At 61.2% G+C, this 13015-nt stretch overlaps 1 protein-coding gene across 2 annotated transcripts in view; it reads right to left on the bottom strand.

Moving 5' to 3' along the window:
• FBXO31 (F-box protein 31) overlaps positions 1-13015 on the bottom strand; it is a 28195-nt gene that overhangs the window by 3299 nt on the left and 11881 nt on the right. For both annotated transcript variants that reach the window (XM_058674136.1, XM_058674137.1), the window contains 3 exons: positions 6796-6872; positions 2374-2541; positions 1550-1624 (listed from right to left, as the gene is read on the bottom strand). In XM_058674136.1, the coding sequence (XP_058530119.1) occupies positions 1550-1624; positions 2374-2541; positions 6796-6872 (320 nt within the window). The remainder of the gene's footprint in view (positions 1-1549; positions 1625-2373; positions 2542-6795; positions 6873-13015) is intronic.

The raw sequence follows: 13015 nt of genomic DNA, 5'->3' as shown, positions 1-13015 counted from the left end.
ACAATTAGATTTCATTAAAATTAAAACCTTGGGCCCGGTGCAATAGCCAGTGGCTAAAGTCCTTGCCTTACATGTGCCAGGATCCCATATGGGTGCCAGTCCATGTCCCGGGTGCTCCGCTTCCCATCCAGCTCCCTACTTGTGGCCTGGGAAAGCAGTCGAGGATGGCCTAGAGCCTTGGGACCCTGCACCTGCGTGGGAGACCTGGAAGAGGCTCCTGGCTCTTGGGGAGTGAATCAGCAGGTGGAAGATCTGTCTCTGTCTCTCCTCTCTGTAGATTTAACTTTCAACAGAAATAAACAAATCTTTAAAAATAAACAAATAAAAATCTTCCATTAAAGTGGCTGAATCTACAGAGAAGCGGCTCTTAAAAAAAATCATTGGATCAGCCTCGTGGCACAGTGGACTAATCTTCCATCTGCAGTGCCAGCATCCCATGTGGATGCAGGTTCAAGTCCCAGGCTGCTGCCACACCTGTGAAAGCAGTGTGAGACAGCCATGGTGCTGTGGCTCTGCTCCCACGAGAGACAGTGAGACCCAGACACAGTGCTGGGCTCCTGCTTGAGGCCACACGGGGAGCGAAGCAGCAGAGGGAAGAGCTCACTTTCAAAAAAGCACTTTGTAAATCCATAAATAGCAGATACTGAAAGTGGATGTAATTAGCAGGGATCAGACCTGAACTGAGCGCTGCCAAGACGACCCTGGAGTGCTGTAACCTCACCAACTCCGCAGGACAAGGTGGATGCCGGCCAGGCCCGGCACTCAGACGGAGACCTCATGGACTCCGCAGGACAAGGTGGATGCCGGCCAGGCCCAGCACTCAGACGGAGACCTCGGAAGTGCACTGACCAAAACCGACCCCTTGGGGAGCCAGGGCAGGTGAGATGACTTTCCTGTCTAGCCAGAGGCCGAGGGCCCGGGCCAAGCGACAGGAGGCCAGCGCCTCAGGGGAAGGCGGCAGCGGACTCCGGCCCGGCCAGCGCAAGCATGAGATGCCCACTCTGCCTTGCAAATAAACAAATACATGAATTAAAGACTCCAGCAGGCCTGGAGGCGCTGCAGCTGCCGCAGCCTGCCGGGCAGTGCTGGGGGGACGGGCGCTCACTCGGGGGACCGCCGAGACTGCTGCGGACGGTCATGTCATTGATCACAGGCAGATGGCTTCCTTGTTATTTTGTTTTAAAGATTTATTTTTTAATTATTGTAAAGTTAAATATACAGAGAGAAGTAAGGACAGAGAGGAAGAGCTTCCATCCACTGGCTCATCTGCCAAGTGGCTGCAGTGGCGGAGCTGCCAATCCAAAGCCAGGAGCCAGGAGCTTCCTCCGGGTTTCACACGCAGGTGCAGGGTCCCAAGTGCCGTCCTCGACTGCTTTCCCAGGCCACAAGCAGGGAGCTGGATGGGAAGTGGAGCTGCCGGGATTAGAACCGGCGCCCATATGGGATCTTGGCGTGTGCGAAGCGAGGACTTTAGCCACTTTGTCCAGCAGGCAGGTCAGGGCAGCTCCCCATGTGGGTCTCCACGACCCTCCAGAAGCCCGGTACTCACCTCCTGCCTCCCGCCAGACATCCGGTGGTGGTCCGTCTGGTTGCACTTGGTGGAAAACTCGTCCTTCTTCACAATCTTGAGCAAAGGGAGCGGCAGAGTCACGGCCAGGCCTGCATCACCGTGCCTTCTGCTGTTTCCACAAAACCCCCCGCACTCCCGCCACGCTGCACAGCAGCCCGGGTGCTGCTGCAAACACAGCACCTTACGCACAGTCCAGCTGGAGTCCAGGACCCCATCACACGTATGGGAAGGCAGCAGAAGACGGTGTGGACCCCTGCCCCACAGAGAAGCACATGGAACGCCCGGCTCCTGGCTTAGGCCTGGCTCAGCCCGGCCACCACGGCCATCAGTGGAGTGAATCAGCACTGGAAGGTCTCTGTCATTGTCCCCAGCAGGACCTGGGGCAGGCGCCTGATGACACCCGGGGCTCCTGGGCCTTTGTCAGTCTGACAGCAAAGAGCATAGAGTTCTCCAAGCAAAGGAGAAGGCCAGAGATGAAGTGCCACTGCTAATCCCATGGCTCCAAGGGGACACACTGTCAGGAGATGAAGTGCCACTGCTAATCCCATGGCTCCAAGGGGACGCACTGTCAGGAGATGAAGTGCCACTGCTAAACCCAGAGCTCCAAGGAGACGCACCGTCAGGGGATGAAGTGCCACTGCTAAGACCCAGAGCTCTAAGGGGACGCACCATCAGGAGAGCCGAGACAGCACACAGCTCCTGTCCCTTCTATCCACATGGCCCCAGTGAACGTGCTGACACCCCTCCCGGGAATGCCCCAGTTTTCATGCATGCCCCTAAGAGACACCCCAGCTCTCACCCACCTGGATGTGGCCGTTGTGGGGTCCTTTGTGGCCGTACATGCACTCCACGGTGGCAGACTTTCTCTCCATCAGGTGGACCCTAAACAAAGGCTTGAATCTCATGGGGTCATCAACGTGAGGGTCGTGGGGTGGCAGGTACATCCAGCCAATGATGAACAAGCCGTCCACCTGCACCAGAGAGCACTAAGGCCACGCCCACCCACCTGCCAGAGAGCACCCAGACCACGCCCACCCACCTGCACTCAGGCCACGCCCACCCAAATGCACCAGAGCGTTCAACCACGCCCACCCACCTGCACCAGAGCACTCAGGCCACGCCCATTCACCTGCTCAGAGAGCACTCAGGCCACGCCCACCAGCTGCACCAGAGTGCTAGGCCATGCCCACACACCTGCACCACTAGCCAGAAGACGGGGAGGTGCAGAACCCCACCCACAAAGCAGTTCCCAATTGAATCCAGGCCGAGTTGAGGAGGCCCCTCAGGCTACCTGCCAGCTCCAAATGCAAAAGGGGAGGTCAGGAGCCGGCCAAGAGAAGAGTCCGGAATGTGAGCCCAGCAAGGCACGGACCCAGCATGGGTGGGCTGCAAGTGCATCCAACAAGCCCGGTTAGCTGGAGGGACCTGCCGGGTACTGACAGGAACAAACCTCAGTCAAGGCCAACTCGGGTGGGCACTGGCTGGAAAGGAACACCTGCTGATCCTGCGGGGTCTGGCATGAGCAGTGTGGGCAAGAAGCACCCAGAACTCCGAGGGCCAGTGTCAAGTGGGGCAGATGAAAGGCCACAGGGCTGGATCTGCTCGAAACGGCTCCAGGCAGGAGGCAGCAGGAAGCAGCTGCCTCTGGAAAGCCTTGGCAGGTGCCAACCCTCCCTTGCCTGTCCTGGGCATGGGTGGTGCACAGAAGGTGGAGGGCAGGCAGCGGCAAGCCAGCCCAGCCCCCAGGGACGCCTTGGCCCGCAGGGGGTCCCAGCACCACAGCTGCCAGGGCTGAGAGCAGGCGAGGCCAGCAAGGCCAGGGCTCCATCCCCGCCGCCCCCACGCTCAGAGGCTGTCCCATCTTCCGTTTTCTCCTTTGTCACTGATACTCACTGCTATTAAGAAAAACAACTCACTCCTCCCCGACCAAGAAAGGACAGGAATTGGCCGTGCTGGCGGCTGCATGGCTCAGCTCGGGAGGGAATCCTGCAAGAGCAAGGCTGGGCCCAGGGACTCACAGCTCACCAACCAAGGGCAAGCCCATTTCTCAGCAGACCCAGCAGTCTTTGTCCCTACCCAGAACCCCTCTTGCTGGGCAAAACACACAGTGACAGCAGGCCCTGCCACACGAAGGCTGCCGAGCCATGTTGGGGACCTGTACCTATCTGGAGACAAAGCCAGCTGGGCCCACAATGGGACAGCAGCAAATCCAATGACCAAGCCACCCCTGGAACTCTATTTCCTGCACCCCAGAGGCAGACACTGGGAGGCCCAGGGCTCAGCCAGGCCTCACCTATGCTCCCCAGCCACACAGAACACCCACACTGTGGAGGAGCAGTGAGGCACTCACTCAGAGCGCCCACACAGTGCCAAGGTGCTCAGCCCAGCTGAGTGTGTTCAGTGGCTGAGGTATGACAGGCAGCTGACAGCATGGGCGCTGAGGCACAGCGACTGAAGACACCACCTGGTACACCCTCACCCTATTTGGGTGTGCCAGCCCAAGCCCCAACTACTCCACTTGGAACCCAGCTCCCTGCCAATACTCCAGGGAGGCAGTTGGTGGCTCAAGTCATTAACTTCCTGCCACCTATGTGGGAAGCCTGGGTGGAACTCCCCGCTCCCGGCTTCCGCCTGGCCTTGTAGCCATTTGGCCAATTAACTGGCAGATGAAAGACTGAATATTCTCTCTCTCTCTCTCTCTTTCTCTCTCTCTCCCTCCCTCCCTCCCCCCCACTCCTCTCTTCTCTCTCTCTCTCACTCACTCACTCTGCCTTTCAGTCTTTCAGATAAATCAATCTTTGGGGAAAAACAAACAAACAGAACTACAAGCCTTCCACTGTCTACTCCAACCAAGAAGCCAGGACCCACCCCAAGCACAAGGACCAAATAAATAAACTACAAGTGCCCAAACAGTTTGCAGAACCAGGGAGCACCACAGGCAGCTCAATGGACACCTGAGGTTTGGAAAAAGGGACAGCTGGAGGCAGGCTAAGAGTTAGCGGTCTCCTTCTATGCCCCAGGGCCCTGGACCCGAGGCCAGGCAGGGGGAGGTCCCAGGACCCCACACCCAGGCCAGGCAGAGGGAGGGCCCTGGACCCGAGGCCAGACAGGGGGAGGTCCCAGGACTCCGCACCCAGGCCAGGCAGAGGGAGGGCCCAGGGCCCCACACCCAGGCCAGGCAGAGGGAGGGCCCAGGACCCCACACCCAGGCCAGGCAGAGGGAGGGCCCTGGACCCGAGGCCAGACAGGGGGAGGTCCCAGGACCCCACACCCAGGCCAGGCAGAGGGAGGGCCCTGGACCCGAGGCCAGGCAGGGGGAGGTCCCAGGACCCCACACCCAGGCCAGGCAGAGGGAGGGCCCAGGACCCGAGGCCAGGCAGGGGGAGGTCCCAGGACCCCACACCCAGGCCAGGCAGAGGGAGGGCCCTGGACCCGAGGCCAGACAGGGGGAGGTCCCAGGACTCCGCACCCAGGCCAGGCAGAGGGAGGGCCCAGGGCCTCACACCCAGGCCAGGCAGAGGGAGGGCCCAGGACCCCACACCCAGGCCAGGCAGAGGGAGGGCCCAGGACCCCACACCCAGGCCAGGCAGAGGGAGGGCCCAGGGGCTGCAGGCCACGGCCAGGCAGAGGGAGGCTGCAGGTCACAGCCAGGCCCTCTGGAGCCAGGGCACAGTGCCTGACCCTAGAGAAGCCTTGCAGAGCGGGGCCCACGGGAATCCAAGCTCCCACTCGGGGCGGGGGTGGACAGGGAAACCAAGCCCAAAGCAGCTTTTCACATACACAGCTGGAGGAGACAGGGAGGGAGACGGAAGCAGACCAAACATCTTCTCTTTTCTTTCCAACACAAGCTAACTGCTGAGCGTCTGACTAACCCTGACCCTAAGGCACCAGCTTTTCTGACTCAGCTCCCTGCTGATGTGCCCAGGAAAGCAGCAGAGGGTGGTCCGAGTCCTTGGGTCCCTGCACCCATGTGGGAGACCCGGAAGAAGCTCCTGGCTCCTGCTTTTGGCCCGGCCCGGCCATGGCTTTGTGGCCATGTGATAAGTGAGCCGTGCATGTCAGATCTCACTCTGTCTCTCCTCTCCAGGAATTCTTCAAATAAATGAAATAAACCTTAAAATGAATACCCAGCAGCTGACCTTGGAAAGGCATCTGATGTTGGGAGGCAACCTGGCCCTCCCTGGTCAGTGAGACCAGAGGACTGGAATGAGGATTGCAGGACACACAACACCCTGTGGCCACAAGCAGCGCCTGCCTGCCCTGCAGTCCACATGCGGCCAGCCACAGCCTTGCTCGTCCCTGCTCGGGGCGCCCCAGTCCACCTGGCCTGTTCCCGGCCTCCGCATGCAGCTAGTTCTCCAGGGGCCAGGCCAGGCCACCGTCTCTCCTCTCTCCAGCCTGCTGCTCAGTGACCAAGGCTCCAAAGGGCCATGCTGCCAGGGTCTGAGCTGAACACCATGGGGACACGCCGGGGGGCACGTGGACATCACCCAGCCTGCCTGGGAGAGCACCAGCAGCAGACAGTGCCGGTGGGGCGGGAAGCAGAGGCAGCTCTGTGCAGGAAGTGAGAGCCCTGCACAGCTGCAGGACATGCTCCTGCTGCCACGGCTGCACGCAGGCCCGTGTGAGGACAGCAGCAGGAAGCTGTGGCAAGAGGTGGAGCTCGTGGAAGTCTCCAGAACTCTGGCCTCCCTGCAGGGTCACCTGGCGCCCACCGAACATGCCCCCTTTCCTTCCTAGGAGAAACCAGTGCACCAGGCCCATACCGAGGGGCTGCTTCCTCAAGTTGCTCTGAGGTCGTATGCCACAGGCCGCAGCATGAGGCACGGGGTCACACGCCTACTCCCAGTCTCACCCCGGCAGCCCCAGGTGGGCTGCAGCAAGGCAGCGCCACGTCCAGAGGCTGCGCATGCCACAGGTGCGCAGAGCAGATCCAGAGCCCCACACGAGCCTGTGCCCACAGCCCTCTTGGCAGGCACCGAGGCCCTGGCACCATCCTTCACTTCCGAGCAGTCAACCAGCACCTGCTTTGTACCACCCCAAAGCCAGCAAGTCCCGTGTCCAGGAGGTTGGGGCGCCTCGGTCCAGGACACCAAGTCTTCCTGATGACAGCTCACGTCCTGGAGCAGGGCTTGCGCCCTAGGGGCAGAGGCCTAAAGGGCCCCCAGGCACGCACCACACCTACTCACATGCACAAGGCCCCGTGGCCAGGCTCGCAGACTTACCACCACGTTCAGCAGCCCTCCGTATGGCCCGATATCCGGCTGCCACAGTCCCAAAATGTGTCTGTATCGGTGAAGCACTGTGGGGAGAGAGCAAGCAAGGCTTCCTTTAGACCCGCTGCCAAGCGGACAGAGTGGCCAGCCCGAGGTGCCCCGGGACACAGCCACACGCCTGAGCAGGGACCCCGGCCGAGGTGTCCCGGGACACAGCCACACGCCTGAGCAGAGCTCCGGCCGAGGTGCCCCGGGACACAGCCACACGCCTGAGCGGAGCCCCAGCCGAGGTACCCCGGGACACAGCCACATGCCTGCGCGGGACCCTGGCCGAGGCCATGTATCTACTCCCTCTGCATGTGTCACCTGCTGGGGGCAGGGCCGGAGCCTGGGCCACACTGGCATTGGGGCAGGGAGCACCATGAGGGACCACGGGGCCTGGACAGCAAGCAGCATCCCAGACCCCTCAGAGCCTGCAGGAGGCTGGAATAGACCGAGCTGGGGCCAGTCCTGTGAGAGCCAGCCTGTGTCCGCCCCCACCCGGCCTGCACTGTGTACTCTCGTCACAGACGGGCTGGGTGAAAAGCCACAGGCAGGACTAGAGCCAGGGTGACGGAGGGGCGTGCGCAGCAGAGCTCAAGGCTGACCCCGAGGCTGGCAGCTACCTTCCTAATGCATAAAATCAAGTTGCTGAGGACGAGCAGAGCTGACAGAAATGGGAGGGTCATTGTACAAGTGGAAGTCAGAGGACAGGCTGAGAGCAAGACATCACCACATGTGGTTCACTCAGGTGCCCGCGAGAGGCAGCGAGTCATGCCAGTGCGCCCCAGAACACGGGAACAGCCCAGCACCGCACATCACACGTCCAGCCCGCACCCAGGCACCACCAGAGCCATCAGATCCATGATGCCACCCAAAGAGGGCCGGGAGGGCTGCGGGAGCCCTCCACTCGGCACCGTCCCAGTGGGGAGAGCAGGGACAGGGTGCCTGCGCCAACGGCACTGTCAGCAGCATTCTCTTCCAACTCGGTCAGCAGCTCCCGGCTGCCCCAGCCTCCCGGGAGTTCCTCCTTGTGGGGCAGGGAGGGGGTGGAGCCAGCAGGAGCCGGCAGGAGCCGGGGACTCCAGCGGGGTCTGCCCACAGGGTGCAGTGCCACCAGAGACAGCTGCTCGGAGGGCCCAGAGTGAGGAAGAGCTCTGAGAGGGACACAGGCGGGGCTCTCGCTCCCCCCGACACTTGCCCAGCATGTCGGGGGTGTCCCTGTTTGCCTGCGAGTGTCAGGACGGGAGCGGGAGCCGCGCCTGTGTTCAGAGCCTCGAGCAGTTCTCCCAACTGTCCCTCCCCTGGGAGACACTGAGTGGAGGGCTTCCAGAGGCGCGGAGCCCCCAAACTGCAGGGCCTCATCAGTACACTGCTGTGAAACAGAGGTCCCTTGGTGCAGCGCAGGGGAGAGGTGTCCCCTTCGCTCCCCCAGTGAGGGGGCTAGCACCGCCCAACAGGGCTCCGTGCACGAGCGGCTCATCGGGCAGGTGGGCGCCGGCCTCCTCCAGCACAGAGCGGTCCCGCGCTCCTCACCCAACCACATGGCTGCTCCAGCAGCAGGGCCCAAGCACTGGGGTCGACCTCCACGGCTTTCCCAGGCACGCTAGTGGGGAGCAGCTGGATGTGAACTGGCACTGCTGGGGGATACCAGTGTCGCAAGAACAACTTCACGCTGCTGTGCCACAATGCCAGCCCACACTGCAATTCTTCCATCTTTTTTCTATTTCCAGACTTCCATAATATTAAAAAAAAAAAAGTAAGTATCACTGTTGGCCAAGGCCTTCTCCACGGACCTGTACTCCCGGCTTCCTGCAAGCAACTCCAAGGCCTTCAAGGCCACAGAAACCTGCAGCACACCCTGGGCCACTCCCACGGAGCCTCTCCCAGAGCCTCTCCTCCCGGAGTCTTGGCTTCGTTGGGAAGCAGCATCTGTGGCTCCAGACTTGGCTGCCAGTCCCCGGACTACAAGCTCATCAGGCCTGCTTTGGAAGTCGGGGCCCCAGAGGACAGGGTGGGCCAAGCCACCCTGAGACAAGGGGGACAGTCACGCACACACTGACCCCAGAGCAGGCCCAACCTCCTCATCGCGCAAAAGCCCAAGTCTTGCAACATGGGACTTAAGCCGCATTCAAGTACAGTTTAAAGATCAAACACCTCTGCTCTTTCACTGGGATTAACCAGCCAATCAGACAGGTAGGACAGAGTTCAGACACAGGGGCGTGACCACGACCTCCACTTCACACAACAGGCTCGAAGGATACAGGAGCAGCAGCCAGTATATGGCAAGGTCCCGCCATGAGGTTCCCCTGGGGCCAGTCCTGACGGCTGTCCAGCCTCTCCCAGGAGCAGCCAGCCCACCACTTAGCCCCTCTCGAGGGCACACCTCGGTCCAGAGCTTACAGCGTCCCAGCACGGCGTCGTGCCTTACAGCTGCAGATGACAAGGCTCCAGAACCCCCTTCAGCCTCCCTCAGCAGCACTGACGGCGGGCCATGCGGGAGTCGGCCTCAGCTGCCAGCTGGCTAGGCCAGGGATGGTCCACGGAGAAAACCTGCTTCCTCCATCCCCCCAGCACAAATGCGAATGCACCCTGGGTGAGTGCGGAGTGCACCTAGCAGACTCGGGAGCTCCAAGGAGCCGCCCCAGAACCCGCCAACACAGAAGCCCACGGCGGATGTTCAGAAGGGCTTTCCTACACAACCTGGTGGTCACACGGACGCACACGCTGTGTGCGGTGAGGATGTGGACACACACACTGTGTGTGGTGAGGATGTGGACACACATGCTGTGTGCGGTGAGGATGTGGACACATGCTGTGTGCGGTGAGGATGTGGACACACACACTGTGTGTGGTGAGGATGTGGACACACGCTGTGTGCAGTGAGGATGTGGACACACACTGTGTGCGGTGAGGATGTGGACACACACACTGTGCGGTGAGGATGTGGACACACACGCTGTGTGCGGTGAGGATGTGCACACACACGCTGTGTGCAGTGAGGATGTGGACACACACTGTGTGCGGTGAGGATGTGGACACACGCTGTGTGCAGTGAGGATGTGGACACACACTGTGCGGTGAGGATGTGGACACACGCTGTGTGCGGTGAGGATGTGGACACACACACTGTGTGTGGTGAGGATGTGGACACACACTGTGCGGTGAGGATGTGGACACACACTGTGCGGTGAGGATGTGGACACACACGCTGTGTGCAGTAAGGATGTGGACACACACTGTGTGCGGTGAGGATGTGGACACACGCTGTGTGCAGTGAGGATGTGGACACACACTGTGCGGTGAGGATGTGGACACACGCTGTGTGCGGTGAGGATGTGGACACACACACTGTGTGTGGTGAGGATGTGGACACACACTGTGCGGTGAGGATGTGGACACACGCTGTGTGCGGTGAGGATGTGGACACACGCTGTGTGCGGTGAGGATGTGGACACACACTGTGCGGTGAGGATGTGGACACACGCTGTGCGGTGAGGATGTGGACACACACGCTGTGTGTGGTGAGGATGTGGACACACACGCTGTGTGCGGTGAGGATGTGGACACACACTGTGCGGTGAGGATGTGGACACACGCTGTGTGCGGTGAGGATGTGGACACACACTGTGCGGTAAGGTTGTGCACACACGCTGTGTGCAGTGAGGATGTGCACACACGCTGGGCGCGGTGGTCACACAGACGCACACACTGCATGGTAGTCAGGTGGACACACACACTGCAGGACAGCCACCCGGTAGGACAGCATTCAGCAGAGATGCACGGAAGCTGGCAGGCCATGCAGACAGAGGGAAGGCAGCCGGAAGGACCGTGCACGGCACACCCGCCTCCACACACGTCCAAGCTGAGTCAGAGGAGGGGGCGAGCAGGCCAAGCCAGGAGAGCTTCAGGGCAGAGCAGCCACTTGACGTGACACTAGAAGGATCCGTGTCATCACATCGTGTCATCACACACGCGTCATCACACATGCATGTCCAGACCCACACAAGGCCCCATGCAGGGAATGAACCCTGACTAAGCCACTCACTGTCTGTGAGGAGGCCCCGTCACTGCAGGTGCATGTCCCCAAGCAAGGGTACCCTCTGCCGCAGGACAATGATGGGTGAAGATGTCACAGGACAGCAAGGCCTCTCTGAGCTTCCTGACTGAATCTAAAACTGCCCTTTAAGCAACTGCTCTGGAAGCTGGGGCCGGCTCCAGGTGGCCAGGGGGCCTGGAGCAGCAGACTGGCCAGGACTGCGGGGCATCCAGCATGCAGACCAGGCTCTCCCGGACAAGCAGACACGCAGGGCCGCCGTGACAAGTGCTAGGTGCGGCTGCAGCGCCCTCTGTCCTGGACCCCCCGTGGGCAGGTGGACGGACTGGGTCCACATGCCTGGGGCTTACTCCCACCCAGGGAGTGTTCCCACCCTAGCAGGCTTGCAGGGGTCCCTGAACCACAGGGAGAGTGAAACGGGTTGGCCCCCAGGCCGCTGAGTGATTCAGCCAGGGCTAAGGGGTATTGTGTTGTTCCCCACGCAGGAACACGATAAACAGTTCAGAACATTAAGCCCAGCACACCCTTCCCAGGAAGAGAAACGCACACTGCAGAGCGACGCACCTGGATTTGAAGGTGAGCGTTTGGCTATTTATTTAGACAGACAGAGAGAGAGAGAGAGAGAGAGAGATCTGAAGTAAAAAACAGAAAAACAGGGCCCGGCACAATAGCCTAGGGGCTAAACTCGGCTCGCACACGCTGGATTCCATATGGGCGCAGGTTCTAATCCCGGCAGCTCCACTTCCCATCCAGCTCCCTGCTTGTGGCCTGGGAAAGCAGTCAAGGATGGCCCAAAGCCTTGGGACCCTGCACCCGCATGGGAGACCCAGAAGAGGCTCCTGGCTCCTGGCTTTGGACAGGCTCAGCTCTAGCTGTTGCAGCCGCTTGGGGAGTGAATCGGTGATGAAAGATCTTCCTCTCTGTCCTTACTTCACTCTTTGTATATCTGACTGTCCAATAAAAATGAATCTTAAAAAAACAAACAACCAGAAAAACAAAACAGGAAAACTGCTCAGAGCGACCTTGAGCTCAGCAGGCTCTCCTAGGCGCCCAGGGTACTCGGAGGCCACTGTGGTCCTGCCGATGGGAAGCCGTGCTGGACTGCAGGACACTGCTCCGCCAGCCCAGGTGCCCCAGCAACGCTCATAGCAGGAGCATTGGGCAGCCACGTACAGGCAAGACATAGGTAAGCTGAGGTGAGGCTGGAGAACGGCTGCCCAGAGCCAGCCCTAGGCCAGCAGCAGGGCTCTCCCTTCACGCTGCCCCCGGCCAGGACAGGACAGGACAGGGCTCTCCCCCACGCTGCCCCCAGCCAGGACAGGGCTCTCCCCCACGCTGCCCCAGGCCAGGACAGGACAGGGCTCTCCCCCACGCTGCCCACACTGCCCTCAGCCAGGACAGGGCTCTCCCCCATGCTGCCCACACTGCCCTCAGCCAGGACAGGGCTCTCCCCGACGCTGCCCCCAGCCAGGACAGGGCTCTCCCCCACGCTGCCCTAGGCCAGCAGCAGGGCTCTCCCACCACGCTGCCCCCGGCCAGGACAGGGCTCTCCCCCCACGCTGCCCCCGGCCAGGACAGGGCTCTCCCCCACGCTGCCCCCGGCCAGGACAGGACAGGGCTCTCCCCCACGCTGCCCCTGGCCAGGACAGGACAGGGCTCTCCCCCACGCTGCCCCCGGCCAGGACAGGGCTCTCCCCCACGCTGCCCCAGGCCAGGACAGGACAGGGCTCTCCCCCACGCTGCCCCTGGCCAGGACAGGACAGGGCTCTCCCCCACGCTGCCCCCGGCCAGGACAGGGCTCTCCCCCACGCTGCCCTCAGCCAGGACAGGGCTCTCCCCCCACGCTGCCCCCGGCCAGGACAGGGCTCTCCGACCACGCTGTCCCCGGCCAGGACAGGGCTCTCCCCCACGCTGCCCCCGGCCAGGACAGGGCTCTCCCCAACGCTGCCCTCGGCCAGGACAGGGCTCTCCCCCACGCTGCCCTCGGCCCAGCACATGGTCCGGGGACTCCCAGGTGCCCTCCCCAGCCCGGCCACTCAGGGAGTGAACCCACAGATGGGAGATCCTCGTCTCCTTCTCTCCATAAATTTGCCTTTTTAATAAGAATAAATAGTAAATCTATGAAAAAAAACC

This window comes from Ochotona princeps, chromosome 16 (genome assembly GCF_030435755.1).
Source record: "Ochotona princeps isolate mOchPri1 chromosome 16, mOchPri1.hap1, whole genome shotgun sequence".
Taxonomy (NCBI): domain Eukaryota; kingdom Metazoa; phylum Chordata; class Mammalia; order Lagomorpha; family Ochotonidae; genus Ochotona; species Ochotona princeps.
The sequence above is the reverse complement of the archived record's forward strand: the minus strand, read 5'-3'. Positions and strand labels throughout refer to the sequence as shown.